Source organism: Brugia malayi (assembly GCF_000002995.4).
Source record: "Brugia malayi strain FR3 genome assembly, contig: Bm_v4_ChrX_scaffold_001, whole genome shotgun sequence".
Taxonomy (NCBI): Eukaryota; Metazoa; Nematoda; class Chromadorea; order Rhabditida; family Onchocercidae; genus Brugia; species Brugia malayi.
Genome location: NW_025062479.1, coordinates 4,552,885 through 4,571,430, shown reverse-complemented (window position 1 = coordinate 4,571,430; position 18,546 = coordinate 4,552,885). Strand labels below are relative to the sequence as shown.

Sequence of the window (18,546 nt, the reverse complement as noted above, 5' to 3'; positions counted from 1 at the left end):
TCTGCTGTTATAAAATTGAATGAATCTGCGGTTTTTGCATTTGCATTGTATCTTTTAGGCAATTCGAGTAATTTTCTTCCGATAAACACGTAAAAGAGCGAAATTGCTTTCATATAAATTGCAGGTCTATTAATTTAAATCTAAGAAATTTAGTATCAGAAAGAATATGCCAGATTTTAAACAGTAAATTTAATTGATAACGATTTCGAAAAAATGTTCGAAAATAAAAACTGCTATACTTAAAAAAAATCCTTATTATACTTTACTTGAATTTGAAGGTCGCTTTACTTGAAATACCAGGTCATGTATTAGAAGTTTACACGAAACACCAATACCTCTTCAATTATTCAATAAATGATAATGAAATATTTAGCAGAACTATTTGAACTGCTAAAGTAAAAACGCTGAGCACACGATATAGTGAAGACAAGCAAAGCATTGCTGTAAAGTTTAATAAAAATCTATAAAGATAAGTTCCACTTAAATGTCTTACTTCGTTCTACTTAGAAGTTAGAATAGGATTAACAGTCAATTTTTTTTATTCTATCGAAAAGTTTTCAATCTTATTTTAGTAGTGGCGTCTTTCTATCTGGGTACAGGAATGTTTAACTGTCACTATTTTCTTACTGATAAGTCTATCTGTATAGGTCAGCAACAAACTTATGGCAATTGGTAACTAGAAAAATGGGGAAATAAGGATGAGTACCTCGGGATTAGATTTTTGCTAAATCTTGTATATTTGAGCATATTGAGGTGGAATTTGACAAGAGAGCTCAGAAAATTTTTAATTAACTAAGAATAAAAAAGCGTAATTTAACTTTCAAATGTTAATTTTTGTTCTAAGCTGACAGGCATTATTTAGATTTACTCAACTAAAAGAACAATGTGCAATCTCTAACAATATTGCAGTGTAAAGATTTCAGTGGTATCTATTTCAAAGTATAATTTATTCTACAAATTACGTCTGAGTTTTCAGCAATGATGAGAGTCATCAAAGAGAACAATAAAGTATAGAAAAACAACAGTGAAGAAAATGATAACTAGAATAAAGAAATTAGCAAAGAGTTGGAGAACTGATAGAAATAAATTTTGAATTTAAATTGGAACCATTTTGTTTCCAGATCATAATGAAATTTCCTTGACTTTTTTTGGTAAAACAATGAATGTAAATTGATTAGTTCCTAAGATAAATGAATTCCAGATCGGTCGTCGAAGACGAGTGTTCAGATTTCTCATGCTACAACGGGTCTTTAAATTTATATTGGCTTCTCTATGACTTTATTTTCTTTCCGCAAAAATAAGTAAAAGGATGATTTATATTTTAAGTAACAAAATTTCTTCATGCCATTAAATCATCACTAGTTTGTGGAGCTAAACAACAAAATTTCAAAATCTTGATTTGATCTGGTGACAAGTGCTAATATTATAAAAGATGGATCTATATATGATTAGTATATCACAGATGTCAACAATAATTTTCTTCGTTGCTTATGTTTCTTATTATCCTTCCTTCTTGTTCTACTCATTTAATTAGTTTTTTTTTTTATCCCTCAAATAGTTTCATTGAATAAGACTAGCAATATTTTCACGATTACCAATATCGAGAACAATATAATCGTCATTTATATTATTTCTTTAAATGATAAGCATTATCTTCATCACTGCATCATAGCAAAACAAGATATTCTATTTAAAGAAAAACACATAATAAATGAAGAATATTTTACGTTTCAATGCGTTTTCAAACGCTTGGATATGTCAGACAAATGAAAAATTGGACAGTCTTAACAAGAATAGTTAGAAGTCAATTAATTAGAAGAACTGAAGAAATCCAAATAACTTTGCTAGAAACTTATCACATGAGTTTATGTTTTCTTGGACGAACTTAAAGTGTGTTTATATATCTTTGAGAATTGGAAATCTGATTTCTCTTCGATGAAATTGTGGTAAATTGTTAAACAGAACTGTTAAACATTACGGAAAAGCAATATTATTCATACTTTAGGGGAAAATAATGCAAGGGAGCGAGAACACTAATTATTTGAAAAACCGTGAAGTGTGTACTTTCCTGAAACTTCTAATGCTTAAACTAACTTTCTAGACTTAGAATTGGTCGGTAATAAGCAAAAATTTTAAATGCAAAAGTTAACTAATCATAAAGTGTATATTACATTAATAATTCAATCTTTATATGCATAACTGACCATAATGTGGAATAAATGGTATGAGAGATAAAGTGTTTATATTGTTTTTAATATTAATATTTATTATTGAAGTCGCTTTAGAAAGAATTCGAGATGAGGTAAACTGGATGACTTAACAGGATCGAAAGCCTGATTTCTTTTACTAACTTGAAGTTTGCGGTACATCTGTAATGATGAAAAATTTGCAGAAAGAGAATGAATCGTTCGCCATTAATATAATATTATATCAAAATAATGAGTAAATTAGGTTGTTTAAAATATTACTTTATAACTACATTTTGTCGGATAAAAAAAGACGTGAATTTTTTTCTAAAATTTTTTCGACAAATAAAAGAAATTATTTGACGGAGAAAATCATTCAGTATATGCAATTAGAAGCACAACATTAAAGGTCGATTGATTACTTTTTAAGTAATCTTAGAAGTCTAGCGTTTCCTAGTTTCCTTAGTTTAGCGCTTTTTTTTAGTTCTCAGTTTTTCATTTTCTTTTTTCCTAATCAATATTATTAATGAGAAGAGAATTTTCTTTTTCCTTTTCATACTGCATTGCAAAATATATGGCTTACTCTGGTTACAACTAATAACAATCGTTATTTTGAATTTTGCATCAACTCCTTATGTTAAAATTGTTAAATCTTTATTTATAAGTGAATAAACAAAAGAAAATAAATTTTCCATCCTGGTAACACCAACTGAAAATTTTTGACATAGTTACTGAACAAGCAGTCTGAAAATGAGAAAGTTTAAAAGTGATAATGGATTAACAGAAATTAATTAAAAATTAATTATAGTTTACATATTGCATCTTTCACCTTTTGTGAGACATTTTCTCAAACTGATATAAATATTTGATTCTCAGCTTGCTGTTCATTAATTTACCCAAATATTTATTGAAATCTGCCATAATCTAGCAGATAAAACTTTTTAAATAAAATTAACTGAAATTATAATGGATAAAAACATCCTGACGTAGATTTGGTATACATTGTTTTGCTCAAATGAATTAATCATACAAACGACTTACAACAGAGTGAGTTAATCACAATTATACAAATAGCATTTCGACTATCAAATCATCAAATTAACCAATAAGATAAAATGATAAGCAATTCTTACTACCTCACTATTTAATTGATACGTAAGTTTATCTAAAATATAATGGAGTTTTCATATTACTGTGGGAAGAAATAAGAAATAAACGTGACGAGTTAAAATTCTGCACCATCAAGACAAAGTGGCTGCAGTATTGGAAAAACTGCAATAGTCGCAGCTTGTTAATATTCAGACCTTAATTTCTAGAACGTTGATATCTTTCATAACGGACATCGTTTGGATGATATGGTCCCATACGAAACTCTCCATTCCATTTAAATAAAGTGCGTGTGTACCTAAATTAATTTTATCTTCCAAAAACATTGTTATTAAAAGTATTATATATTAATCAAGCATTTGACTCCCTGTTCAGATCGTACTAATCTTAGAACAACATCTCTTTGAGTTAAATTATCAAACAGAGGGTTCATTATCACTACATTTCGTCTGTATCATATTCATCCCAGAATACAACATCGCGACCATTTGTTTCTTCAACTCATTCCAATTTTCATTTTAAAATGCTTTCTGGATTTGGCTTTAGAGAAGTACTTCAATTTCTTTTCATAGAAAATGAATTCAAGAATTAGCCTCTGAAAGAAATATGAATGTTTAAAACTAATTATTTATTCGAAACTGTATATACTTACCAATCAGGCCATTCATGCGGTGCGTATCGTCCAACCGTACCGGTCATAATCCTTGTTCTTGGATGAGGTCTTGCATATTGCTTCAATGACTCATCATAAACGTATGTTTGTCGTTTTGAACGGGACACTGTACTTGGTATTGCACCGATGAAGCACATGTTACCTAAAACACAATACGAAGTGTAACATACAAAGATAACGTGCTTCCTTACTGGTAAGTGTATACAACAAGTGTCAACTTAATTGCAAATCCGAATAAAATTTTGAACTAGAAGATCAACAGGACCAGTTTTCTGTTCATCAACAGCAGAATAAGTCAGGATTGCAATAATCTCTTATTAACGTGAGTGAGTTTGTATGTTGTATGATGCATCTAGGCGTTTATGATTACGTATACATGCATCTATGTATACACGAATGTAGGTATGCATGTACGTACGTATATATTTGTATGGGACAATTGCACTGATGAAACAATGCTGAATTGATTTATGTTTTTGGATCATATTGGATGAAAAGTCATACCATTGTTTTCATTATTTGGGACGTAGTTTCTTCTGCGAATCAGTTGTTCACTAGTGAAAGGAATTCAAATACTTTGTCGTTATAATTGATAACATAGATAAAACAACATTCTGATTTATAAATTTCTCAAATTTTACCTTTTTTGAAATATGAAAAATTGAGAAGTTTTTCCAAAAAACAATTATTAATCGTCAAGTGTGAATAACAAACTGTTATTTATGATCCACGAATTCATAATTTAAAACTATCTCAATGTTACAAGAAAATTTTTGACGGTGAAGCAGTAAATGGTTCAGTTATGTTGTATCAGCCTTATCTAAAGCATTTAAATTTTAGGAAATTTTCTTAAGGAAGTAAAATTGCTTAAAAACATATCAATCAAAAAAGCTTCTAAGCAAATTTTGACTAGTAGCTATCATGAATTAAAATTTTTGAATTAAACAGGATTGAGCAGCAGTATCGTTGTGAAGTAGCAAACATATTGCGACAAAAAGAATTTTTGCTCAGTAGAAAAAACGAATTCGAAAGTTGTTAAATAGATCTCGGTAAATAAATATGAAGTTTAACATTGAGGTATACACTAAAATACTAACATTATGCGAATAAAACTTCGGTTTTCAGCTGTTAAGTAAAACATCAAATAAAATGAACTCGTCATGAAAAGATGTTAATTAAAATGTTTAAGTATGCATTTAGAAAGCGCTCATTTATTTAGTTGTTTTGGAATAATTACCTTTATCAAATTCATTTATAATTGGAACGTGTTTGAGTAATTGCCGATTCATTTAAAGATCATAAAACTTTTATCTGGTGTGTGTGTGTTTTTTTTTTTTTTTTTTGAAGTAAATCCATCGGCATTTCTTAATAAAAAAAAAACACATACCTAAAATAAGAAGCAGCATGGTAGTGTGCAGTTGGTTCGAAGGCATGTCTATCGACGATCTGTTGGTGTCCGTAGGTAAGGGTTTTGGGTGGGTTATCTCCCTTCTCACAATTCAATTCTTTTCCGGTTAGTAGTAGTAGTTTCTGTGTCAAAGTCAGTTTGCTACCCTTTCAACGCCCTTTTTTATTTTTCTTTAGGGTTATATGAATGGCATGTACATACATACCACTGCTTCTGACGTGTGCGATCGCTGGATAATGGACGAATAAGGAAGCAAATGGGCAGGTAAATGAGCAAGTAGTAAACGAGCAAATAAATTTCACATTAAATTGTGGAAAAGACTGAACCTTGTACATCTAATTCGAATCTCTTTGAAAGGAGAAACTGATCTTTTTGTATAATGATGATTAAGCTGATCGTCAACATTTAAGATAATTTATTTGTTCATTTATTAAGGAACAAGATACGGAAGAATTTATATTCTGCGAAATTTTATAAGTTTTCCAAATTATATGAACTTATCCAAGTAAAAGAATATTGAACGCAATGCATATTAAGAGTGGTGAGATATTTTAAATTTCAATGCATGCAAAGGAAGTGTTTTTTATTTTGACACGAATATTGCTGCGAATTTGTTCGACTTAGTGAGATGAAAGTAGTCTACAATTTTCAACATTATCTCTGCAATTTCGGTTACTGTGTGAGGAATTATTTCAAACACGATAAAAGAAATTAGCCGATAAAATCAATTAATTAAAATTGGCAATTTCCTGGAATTTTTAATTAATGAGCAAAGTTGCGTCTTTTTTTCTTTAATTAATCCAATGGATAGTCTTCTAAAATTAATGGGTACCAGACAAAGATGGCTTTGTGTTTTGAGAAATGTCTGGATTAATGGTTCTATTCGTCTTTGTTATCCCTCAGAAAAAAAAAAAAACTGGATCCCTATGGTTATATAGGTTATGTGAGCCAGCGACTCGTGTCATTTTTTTTTTTAACTTTTTAATTAATAAATCCTTCGAATTCTTTTTAATTAATAAATTCATATGTGTTGGCCGATAAATTCAATTAATCATTAATTTTAGAAGGCTACCCATTTTGGATCAATTAAAGAAAAAAAGACGCAGCTCATCAATTAAAAATCCCAGGAAATTGCCGATTTTAATTGAATTTATCGGCTAGCACACGTGATTGGATTTTTAGATACAATTTTGTAGAAATTTATCTTTAACTGAGATGATAATAATTTTCCAATATGTACAAAGCGGATCCATTAGAAGTGGATCAAAAAGAGAATCAAATAGAAAATTCAAAATCTAAAAATTAAAATGTAGTCTGAAGACAACGGTTGAGATCAATACCATCAAGTGTGGAAATTTAAAAAACTTATTAAAAATTTATTTTCAATAGCGTTGGGAGGTGTTTCGGTTGAGAAAGTGTTTCAACGAAAGAGGCAAAATATTCATCAGAACCAAAACACAAAGGACGAACAACGAAGGGGGAATGGAGTAATTTGATTATGGAAAAAAGTAGAATTCTTTTTTGAAGCTGGCATTTTAGTCCTCTTTTTGCTTTTCTTGAACTGATGGGTGAATTTTCTTCCTTAATGTGCGCCACTCAACCCAAAAGTGCAATGATTTATGCAAATGATACTATCCCTCCGCAGAAATGTTGCCATTTTGGAGCACTTCTTTATCTGACAAAGCTTTTTTTACAGCAGCGATGTTTGGCGTACCAGTTACAGTGAACGTTGAAAGACGCAACAGCTCATCTGTAGCTTTACAGCACAAATTCTCCTGATTCCAATCTCTCATGCGCAAATTATATTAGCCTGTCGGTCTGCGTACTTTTTTTATTGTTCATTTATCTGTATATTTTAATTTGATCAAACATTGAATGACTTTTTCAACTCAAAATTTGTTCAATATTATCAAAAATCATAAATTTTTCAAGTCATTCAATCACTGAAGGATTAGAACGATTACTTTGTGTTGTAGATATCTTTTTCCTGGCATCCATCTTTCTTCATTAATTAATTACCAAATTTGGCTGCTTTTTTAATGAAAATATTAAGTAAACCTTTACTAACATGTTTCACTTTTGTTCGCTACCAGTTTATAAATTCAAAGCAAGCAAAAACTTTAACAACAATAATAACTTATAAGTAGGAAAGTTTGAGCTTGGATGATATTTGTTGCCATGTAAGAAAGCTTAAGTTTCCCCGTTTTAAAAGTAATTACACTCCATTTATTTCGTCAAGTATGCTATCAGCTATGTTTGCAACTTTCAGAAGTTCTTTATGTCTTTTATTTCTTTTTCCAGAATTATCGTAATTCAACTACTGAAAGATTCAGATGAAAAGATTCAACAAGTTCACTTGTCTTTTTGCCATTTGCGCTTTTGAGCTTACAGTACTGATACATTGTAACTGGACTCGGTGTTCTTATTTAGTAGATACCGCTATAGTAGACTGTTCTGGACTGAATCTTGACGTAAGTCTTCTTTGCACTTTTCCCTTCATAAATAGCTTATTGTATTATTATAAAAAATGAGAAATGAAAAGAATGAGAAGAAAATAGTTAAATTTGAATTATAAAAGTTCTTTAACACAAATATTTTGTCTGATTGTTCCAGAAAATTGCGCAAACTGCACAACTGAAAGCACCTACCTCCGAATTTTATCCAAGCACTATTGGAGGTCAGGTATACTTGTTGAATTTGAGTGGGAACGCTTTCAGATCAATCAATTCCAGTTCTTTTTCATCATTAAGACATCCAGAAACCCTTGAAATATTGTAAGTTTCAAATTGTTTGAATCTTCATTTGCATGGAAAAACTTTTAAATAATTCCTTTATTTTTAAATACCACAAGAAAAATCACTTTTTCAGGGATATATCTCACAATGCAGTCATGTTCATATCTCCTGGTGCCTTCAAAACTTTATCAAATCTTAAAATTCTGTGAGTGCTACGAAGTACCTACCAAACTGCGTTTTCTATTTTTTATAATTATATTATATTCCTGAATGTCTTGTATTTCGAGTTATGATTAGGATAAGTTATGATTAAAACTTAAACCCATAGGAAATTGTCAGGTCATTATTAACCTCAAAGGAATTATTTCATTAATTCCAGTATTAGTTATCATAAATTAACTTATCATCGGAAAAAAGGTCTAAAGTCTCTTATATAATAATAATAAGTTAATTTTTCTTCAGCTTACTGAATGACAACCAATTACATGCACTTGATCGCCTATCATTTGTTGAGTTGGAATCCTTAGAGGAGCTGGATTTGGATTCAAATCCGCTCTCTTCGTTTCCGGATGGGACTTTTGCATCGCTTAGCAAACTTCGTAAAATAAGTATTATGTCGAATCAACTATCATGTGACTGTCAAATAGTCGACTTGCTTCGCTTGATTAAGGTTGAGCAAAAAATCTCTTCTCTCATCCGCTTTATTTCAGACCTAATTTAAAGAAAATTGCATATGACGCTAAAGTTTGTGAAACGATTTCTTTAAATTCCAATGAACATTTGCGACAGTAAATACTGTTTAATTTCAGGATCATCAAGTGCAAGTTTCAAATCGGACGGTGTGCATATTTCCTCACTCATTGCGCGGAATGCAAGTTGCAGGGTTGAATGCGAAAGCATTAAAAAGAAGTTGTGGGAAAGGTAGATTTGTGACCAAAACATTTTAAAATTAAAGAGCGGAAAAAACTCTATCCTGTAATAAAAAGTTTTAGGCAACTTTAATCCAGCTGTGTTCGATTTGGAGCCTACTACACGATCAATAGTCGTGTATCCGGGTGATGAAAAGAACATCACATGCAAAGTATCTAAAGCTAACGACGTGCGGATGGAATGGCTGAAAAATAACGTTCCCTTGGTTGATTCTTCACGTTTATTCACCATGCATTATAATGATAGTGAATTTCTGTATGTAACTTTATAGTATATATGCGAAAAATTCGTGCGATAGAGTGAAATATTATATAGAAAATTAGAAATATTTTCAATTTGCCAGACCATCCGCCTATTCTTCCTTTGATTACTTTAAACTTTCTCTTCTAGTTCCAACATCATTTTAGAAATAATTGACATGCATATCGGTAGTTATTACAAAAAATTCTTTATCCTTAAATTAGAAAGCCTAAAAAATAGCTGCAACAAAGTACAAAAATTCGACTATTCTGATGGAGTGGGAGAGAAGTATTTTAGAAACTGAATCCTCTCTTCAAACTGAGATTGTTTATGAAAGTTTTTCAAAATGCATCATTTTATTTGACATGCATTAAAAGTGCAGAAATTCCATTTATTAAAATTTTTTCCTTCAAAACTAATTGGTTCTAAAATTTCAGATATCTGAAACTCTGTTTGAATCCGGTAACATGGGAAGACGAAGGTGATTGGACCTGCTACGTGGAACAGGATCGATCGGCGTTAAGAAATACAGTACGTATGACACCAGTGTTAGTTAACACTGTTCACTGTGTACAGGTATTTTTCCAGTTATGAGTAGTTGAAAATACAATTTTCGAGACTTTAGATTTTTAAACATTAAAGTTTTCAGGAATGGCAAGCAGATGAAAAAGGCGAAATAATTTGGGCAGTTTCTAAGCAAGGATTAGTTACGGCAAAATGTCCCAACGGTCCGACAAATGCGAAAGCATATCGGCGATGTAAGCACGGTAAATGGGAAACACCAGACACAAGTCGATGTGCCTACACTTCTCCGCTAATTAAATATTTCCTAACTTTATTACAACATAAACGAACGTCTCAGGTACGTATAGTTTCTGTCTACCTTATAATTTTTGAGTAATAATGATGAGAAAATACTTGAAGGATGTTGTTGCAAAGAATGAAATTTGAACAAGCAACCAAAAATGTCTTCGTTAAGGCTTTAATGAATTATCTACTTTGCCTTGTCAAAGATCTAAACATTCTACAGAAGAATGCACAATCTTTATGTTTTCCAGTATATGGACGAATTACTTCGAATAACGAGGCGGCCATTCGAAATGTCCGCCTATGAAACTCGTCTTGTTGGTTGGCTGATTGGTAATGCAACAGGTTTATCCAGTCGACAAATGCTAGCTGCATTGAATTTTGTTTTACAGTCTGAATTTGCTCGCACTGAGCTTAACGGTGATAGTTGCACTTTTGCTGTTAATTTGCAAAAATTTAAAATAGCTAAGTTAAAGTTTTTTTTTTTTTTGGATTTGAATATAAAGTCCTAAGAAAATAGTGATGAAAAACTACCCACTTAAGCTTTAGATTTTCATAAAAAATGGAATTTATGAAATTTTTATAAACTATTTAATCAGTAAATCTCTTCTTTATCTCTCTTCTCTTCTGTTTCGAATTTTGGAACACAAGATACTTTTGTGGAATAGGAAATACGGCCTAGTTTCCTTATTTGATAAATATTCCGCCATTTCCAAAGTAAATTAATTCATAGCAACTTTACTGTTCTTATGTTACTCTCTCTTAAAAAATACATACATACTTACTGTTACTGGCTCTTAAAAGCTTCTGTTTCAATTCCGCAATTTTTTTTCTACACTTTTTTTAAAAAAAAAAATCAAGTCGAGTAATCACTGGAGTGAAACACAGTCCCATTTTTCAAAATCACCAAACAATACAAGCATAATGAATGAAAGAACGCTATACTATTCAGTACATATTTAAACTACAGTACTCGATGACGACTCCTTAGCCAAAAGAAAACCATTTACTAATGAGTGAAATTGTCGAAATCAGCTGTCTTTTTCCGCTTCGTTGCTGCAAGCTCGGACCACTTATAATATTAAATTACTGGAATTACTGAAAAATTATCAACCGATGTCTTTCCCCTCCTAAAAGATATTATTATCATCAATACATGTTATTTTTTAGCGACGATTAAAGTAGTTAGGTCATTTTTGGATTTAGATGCCATAAAAATCGAATTCGCAAAAACTTTGCTTATAAGTAGTGGGAAGAATGAAATAAGAGCTATTGTAGAAGCAAAAAATTTAGGTCAAATTAATATTTTACAAATTCTGCATAATGATATACAGAAATTTTTATATGTCGAATGAGGTCCAGTTTGTTAAGGATGGGTCATTCGATGATCACTAGAACATCCTACAAATACTCATTTTTGGGAAATCACTTATGTCCAACTTTCTAGATTTATAGCAAATCAGAGTTAAAAGCTTTCCTTGATGTTTAATGAGTTATGAGTTCCAAAGTGTGAATGAAAATATATTTGAAAATGCTTCTAAGATTTTAAAACAGTTCAGGTAAACTAATGCGCCAGCACCTGCAGCATCTACTCCTTGGTGATAAAGTTATCCAGGAAGATAATTTAGCAATATGTCAACATTTGTTTGCTAAAGGTTATGATGGTACGCCGGCTGAAATTATGAAGGGTGGTTTCTTAACCTTACATGATGGTTCGAAATTTTCATGTCGTGAACAGCAGTTCGTTGAGCTATTACCGAAAACAGGTTAAGATTATCAGTTCGACTTAGATTTACAACAGCTTTAGATTCGGAGTAAAATTGAAATTACTAATTTATAGGTGGAGCATCACTTCGCATTCCTCGTCACACAATTGATCAGTTTCCATCATTAACCATTGTTCGAGTATTATGGCTATCCAATTCAAAAATTTTTGAAAGTAAACATACCTCAGATGGGAGATGGACTGTCATGAGTGAAGTATATGGTGTCGCCATGAAACACATTCCTATCAGGTCTTCAAAATCAAGCAATATTGTTGACGAGGTTACATAACTTGTGTCATAAAAAGTTAATTCAATAGAGATTGTTTTGATTCGTTATTCAAAATCCAACGTTTTGTCAATTTTATAGTAAATATATTGTATTTGGATGAATTTTGATACTTCTGTTTTTAGGCAGCAGAGGCCAGGAAGAATGATGATTTTTATGGATTTTTAATCAATTATCAAACAAATAAGACGGCAAATGAGGTATGCTTTATTCTTCCAATAATTAAAAAATATTCATGGAATACTATGAAAATATTAGAAGATATGAGTAGTAAAATGTCAATGTCATTTTGGAGTTCATCTAAGGAATTTATTACAGAAATGGGAATATTACTGGAATTCAAAAAAAAAATTTTTTTCGATGTAAATTTTTGATATAAGCGTGCCATGAAGTGTACATCGGTGATGAAAATAATAATAATGCAAATAGACAAAAAGACTGACACTACTTTCCAAGTGACAGACTAATTTATTAATATGTAAAATAACTATGAAATTCTTCCGGTAATTCTTGAATGCTGTTTTGGTTTATATTACAAGGTTGTCATAAGGCAGTGAAATGAGAAGAGTTCTTGTTGTATCTGGATATAAGGAGGCTAAACTGTAACTTTTCGGCTTCACTATCTTTCAGATTCAGTTGGGTGTATGGGATGATGAAGAGGGATGGAAACTAACCAAAGAGACAAATTGTTTACTGCGAAAAGTGGAACCAAACAATATTCTGTTTACTTGTTCCCGAATGTTCTTTATCAAGAATGTAGATGAAAACATCAAATATTTTGCAGCTATGCAAAATACGTCATATGAAGAACTGTAAGTCCAATAAATCATTTAATTATAAAGTTTAGGAGGTATTTTACTAATTTTCTGTTTTTATTAGTGTTATTTGTTTTTGTTGCTTTCTTAATATATAGTGACAGAATTACTTAACTAATGAGGAAAAATATTACAGTCTTCAACAAGAAACATACTTTAATGATCAAGTGATTTTTAGATTTTCATTTTCAAAGATTTTCAAGAAGACTGCAATACTGTTGTAACGGTACAGTTGCTAAAATAAATTATTATTTAAGATTAAAAATGCAAAAAAGTGCAGAATTCAACCTATTTTTAGAATTATCTCAACAAGAAAACCAATGAAATTAACATGGTATATATGTGCATCATCCGGTTTTTTGGCTTCAATAATGCTTTTGACCGTTACTATCAACGTGTACTTATTTTGGTTTCTATTCTTTTTTTTTTATTTCTAGTTTGCTTTTACTGCTTTCTTAATAGTTGTTAATGAAATGGTAAAAGTTCAATTAAGTTTTTGGTCCTGAAATTATTTCCAAATAAATTTCAGTGCGTCTAACTGTCGTTCACAAAGGAGTCAACAAGTGGTTGTTAATATGTGTATTTGTATATTTGTACTGTGCGTATTACATTCGTTTATTCACAACGAAATTTTTGATCCGCACACATGTCGAGCAGTCATTATCGTTCAATATTTCTTTTTTCTTGCTGTTTACTTCTGGATTATGCAAGCTTTTAGGTATTAAATAAATAGTAATTAGGCAAGAGTTTTTAATGATAAGTTTCATATGCAATTCAGTTACAATCTAATAATTAAAAATTGAATGAAATTCAAGTTTTAGATTGCTACAAGAGAAACTTAGAAGAATAGTACGAGATTACAGTCGAAGCAAAAGTGATGAGAAAGTACACGCAGAAGTTGAAAAGGTGTACTCATTTTACATTTTACAATATTCATTTTACGAAATTAGTTTATGGTGAAAGAAGCTTGCAGCATTTTTAGTATTTAAAACGTCCAGATCATGGAAAAGTGGCTATTGTAGGTAGCATTATATGGAGCAATTATGGAAATGTACTTCATCGCTTACGGTATTCCACTGATTGCCATGTCAATTGTGTTGGCTACTGGTACCTTATCATACGACGGATCACCAAAATTGTAAGATTCAAAGTGTTTTGAAAAATCAGTTTATAACATTTTACTTTTTAGATTCTTTGGACTTGATTTCGAAAATGACCAAGGATTAAAGCTGTTGTTCTGCTTAGTTCAATCTGTCATTAAAAATTGGCTAAAATTGAAGTTCGGGTTGTGAAATTTTAAATTTATAGCTACTTTCATTCTTCAAAGATGCATAGTGAAGTATTCGCGTATGCCGTTTATGCACCCCTGCTTATTTGTTCCATTCTTATATTGGCGATTATTGTTGTCATCTTACGTCTACTTATCACAGCTAGGCGCATATCTGTTGAATCTATATCTCAACGTTAGTCTATTAATGATAAAATTTAATTATAATCAAAGTTTACAAACCTTCCGTACTGAAATTGCGATATCCTTTACGGCACATGTAGCATTAATGTGCAGTTTTATTGCAAATCAGACTTTTTTGCAAGTACTAATTATTGCTGCAAATCATAAAATATTGTGCTTCCGTTGCTGAATGCACGAAACCACACTAAAGCAATCGTCATTAAACTTTCTCGGGAGAGGGTCGCAATTTTAAATCATTTTGTTTAATTTAACAACTCGTGGAAGAGTATTTCTAACACAATTAAAACTTCCGTGTATCTTACCGATTTTTAGTAACAACTGGTCATTGGCTCAGACACACAGATATTTAAATTGTTTTGGGAGTTCATTGGCTGTACTATTTTCGTATTATATTGATAGAATTAAACAATCTTAAAGAGTCGTTTCAGAATATCTGGACAACAAAAGTTCTAAAGAAAACACAAAAATTAGAAATGCGACTGCATCTGCTGAATTGAACAAAATGGCAAACGCTGCAACTATACAACTTTTGTGAGGAAATTTACTTTTAAGTTATCCAGTATGACGAAGCTTTATGGTTTTGAAAAGTTATATTCCATCTCAAAGTAGAATTAGATTTAGATTTGGATCTTTGAAATTAATTCAGGTTTACGACTCCTCAGGTAAATATTGTATCTGGAGGAGAAATCTTGGTTATGTATTTTCCCATGTATCAACAAATTCTTTGAAATTCAGAAAATGAATCTGTATTTCAGGTGGTTACTATTAATAGCAGTACTGTATTCATCAGACTGCTATGCGGCAACCTCTTATATCAACCATTTAAATGACCTGGAACACCCCGCAACACCCAATTCTTACTTCAATGCGTTACTGAACATATTACTCGCTCTTGCCATTTTTTACCTATTTACATTTAAATGGATACGTACGATAACGCTTAAAGTGAGTTATTATGTCATAAAGATAATATGATATTTACAATACAGTGTTCAACAGTTAAATTAGATTGCACGACTCAATAAATTGGACATGTACAGTAAATAGATAAGTTTTATAATAACGTCCAAAAATTGACTTACAAATCAGATTTAAAGCTTCAAACAACGTTTAGGCTTGTGATTCAAGCTGTTCTACATGCGTTACAAAGCAGCTCATAAGTTTACCATACAGTTATCAAGAACGTGTTATGCCACCGGTACAACAAATAGGGTCAATCGCCGGATGTTTTGTTGAAGGAGGAGAGTGGGTGTAAGCAACCTTCTCCCCAAAATATCAGTGATTTCTTTGCTTACTGGTCATTCGTTGTTGTTGTTGTTATCCATATATATATATATTTCAGAAAAAAGCAGCACACAAATAATTTCTATTAAGTTCCAATTCTTATTTAAATCTCATAGCTTATTGCCTAAGAGGCGATTAGCTTTTCAGCATGGATTATCATTAATGACTGTAAGTAATGTTTCAGTTAGAAAATTAAAATAATGCAGTAGGTGAGAATATTCTTGAGGAAAATGGCCACTGCCCTCCTTCCCGCTAACAAGAGCCAACACTATTTTTCCTAAGGCTCTCCAATTTTACCGAAATGCGCGAAATGTGGATGATGATGATCTGTTCTAATCAATTGTTCATCTGTTCCTAATCAATTAATCTCATGTATCTCGAGCGACCTTTAATTGTACGTCATATCATTACATACTACAAACAACAAGACACTTCATCATTAATCCATTTTCTAAGTAAACTGGAACGAAAGAAGCGTTGAATGGACACAGCGACTATTTATAGTTATTGTGAGTCTTCTGGGATGATAATGTGATCCATGTCTCATGTGTGATACTGTAGGTGTTGGACCACCTTTTGCGTTGAAATAATAGCGTCCATACATTGTCCGATCTTTTCTTTCTTTCTTCGACCCAGAAGATAGCTATATCTGTGGTGAAAGCGCAATTGTTGGTTGTCTTGGGACTTGCATTTTTATCGTAAAATGAAGCTTGTAACATGAACTGCTGACTTATAACTGCGAAGTCGTATTTTCGTATGTGCGTATGCAAGTAGCTTTTCTTTGAATTCATCTTTAGACGAAGAATTCCAGAATAGAAACAACCTTCAGATAGACGAGAAGCATCGATGTGGCAAAAAGTGAATTATTAGAATAGCAATTACAACATGAAGAAATATCCTGCTGACTTTTAGATCAGTACTGAAGAATAGGAGGAGTTATTCCCCGACTAACGCTGATAAATTGTGTGGTTTCATGCGATCTTATTACTTTCTCTATATCACTTCCACCTGCTTGTAAAATTTGAACAAATCTAAAATGATGTGCTGTTAATTGGTTTTATCGGGTTTGTAGCTCATAATCTGTCCAGTTAACTCAAGACATGTTTCTTTCCCAGTTCAGTCTAATGCGTTAATCGCCATAGCATTAATTCATCACGCTAAATTAGCTTCGGTGATACCAATGATTAGTCCCTGTCGCGAATTATAATTTCGCGAAAACTTCTAACCAATTTCATAGTATCATAAATCATCTCTCCTTTTTAAATTATAAACAATCCTACGGTATTCACACATGTAATTTTAATCTCCTTTTTGTAAACACCTCCAATTCTTCATGCATGTAATTTTTCTGTAAAATTGAAATTAGCTTTCATTTTAATCTCTTCGTTGTAAACACTTCCAATTCTTCACACATATGATTTTTATGTAAAATTGAAATTAGCTTTCATTTTAATCTTTTCTTTGTAAACACCTCGAATTCTTCACACATGTGATTTTTATCCTAGACACGCCCAATCCTCACTCATATAAATTCAATTCTAATAAACAAAAAGGAATCATTGTCATTATTGTCGACTATAGTCCCTCATCACCAAGTTAAATTTCTTCCGATTTTATAAGATCTATTTCTACTGTTCAGGTTACTGATAATACGTTAAATAAAAATAAAGATTTATTAATCTACTGCTGTATTACAATTATTCGAGTATCAACCAGACAAACCTTTCACAAAAAAAATTTATTGGTGCCACGAGCCGGAAACATGTCAAGCCACATTATTCAAGCTTTCAACCGGCAAAGGAAAGATTAGTCAATCTTATTAAAGAAGTAAATCAACTGGAGATCAAATCTCCAGAACCAAGTATGACAATAGAAGAAAAAAAAGATTTTTATGTAATAAGAAAAAGAGTGTTAGAAGATAAACTTCGAACAATCCAATTATGCGTAACTACTTGAATCTATCAACGATAAATGGTTCACATATACTCAACAAATCGTCACGATTAAAAGAAGAGAAGAAGAGGAAGAAAAATACAAAGCAGTAACAGAAGGTGATCAAGGAATATTTCAATTATTACACGAAGGAAAGGAAGCGGAAATAACACTAACAATGCACCAGGAACCAAAAATTAAAGCAACTCGTTGACGAACAAACAAACAAAAGAAGAGGTAAAATTTACTCCTTCTTCAAATATTAATGTAAATCTTCCTCATTTATCGCTCCCTACTTTCGATGGAGACCCTAGACAATGGCGACAATTTTGGAGCAGTTTTAACGCAGCAGTCCACACACAAGCGATTCCAGAAATACAAAAATTGAATTACTTGTACTCATGTCTTAAAGGAAAGGCTCTAGAAGCAATATCTGGATATGATATAGCTCCAGAGAATTATGAAGTCATCAGAAAACTGCTCAATGAGAAATATGGCGATCACTCAATAGTAACAACATTACTGTACAACGAACTCCAATCAATTAAACGAAATGAAAGAGAATGGATTGGAACAATTGAAAATATAGAACGAGTACTACGCAGTTAGGAGAAAGCCTCGAACACTCAAATATCGAAATTTTGATCGAGAGCAAGTTGCCATTATGGATATTGAATAAAATATATAAACATAAGAAGAAGGACATGCCTTGGTCAATTCTCAAACTAAGAAACTTTTTAACAAGTTTAGTTAATGTGAATGAACAGATTAGAAACTGTCAACATTCACCCACTCAACTCAATATTAAATCTACAACTAACAAACCGGAACAAAAACAACGATACAATCCCGGAGGAACTTCAGCACTGTCGACAATAAAAGATAATCAAAATACTTCGAAAACTA

At 31.5% G+C, this 18,546-nt stretch overlaps 2 protein-coding genes across 2 annotated transcripts; one reads left to right on the top strand and one right to left on the bottom strand.

Annotated features, from left to right (window-relative positions):
• Positions 1-3,491: 3,491 nt before the first annotated feature.
• Positions 3,492-5,399, bottom strand: Bm6968 (Uncharacterized protein; the record flags this gene model as incomplete). Its single annotated transcript, XM_001899384.2, has 3 exons — positions 3,492-3,591; positions 3,946-4,108; positions 5,354-5,399. 3 exons carry the CDS (start codon positions 5,397-5,399, stop codon positions 3,492-3,494), a joined length of 309 nt encoding a protein of 102 aa, XP_001899419.2.
• A 2,308-nt stretch (positions 5,400-7,707) lies between these two features.
• Bm10980 (Uncharacterized protein) lies at positions 7,708-15,679 on the top strand (the record flags this gene model as incomplete). Its single annotated transcript, XM_043073628.1, has 21 exons — positions 7,708-7,845; positions 7,988-8,148; positions 8,243-8,314; positions 8,572-8,779; positions 8,919-9,030; positions 9,102-9,294; positions 9,717-9,855; positions 9,929-10,141; positions 10,338-10,506; positions 11,646-11,852; positions 11,927-12,132; positions 12,264-12,338; positions 12,769-12,950; positions 13,252-13,362; positions 13,483-13,671; positions 13,775-13,859; positions 13,976-14,091; positions 14,262-14,416; positions 14,853-14,955; positions 15,180-15,369; positions 15,539-15,679. The coding sequence occupies 21 exons, from the start codon at positions 7,708-7,710 to the stop codon at positions 15,677-15,679; spliced, it is 3,165 nt and encodes a 1,054-aa protein (XP_042929562.1).
• Positions 15,680-18,546: the final 2,867 nt, after the last annotated feature.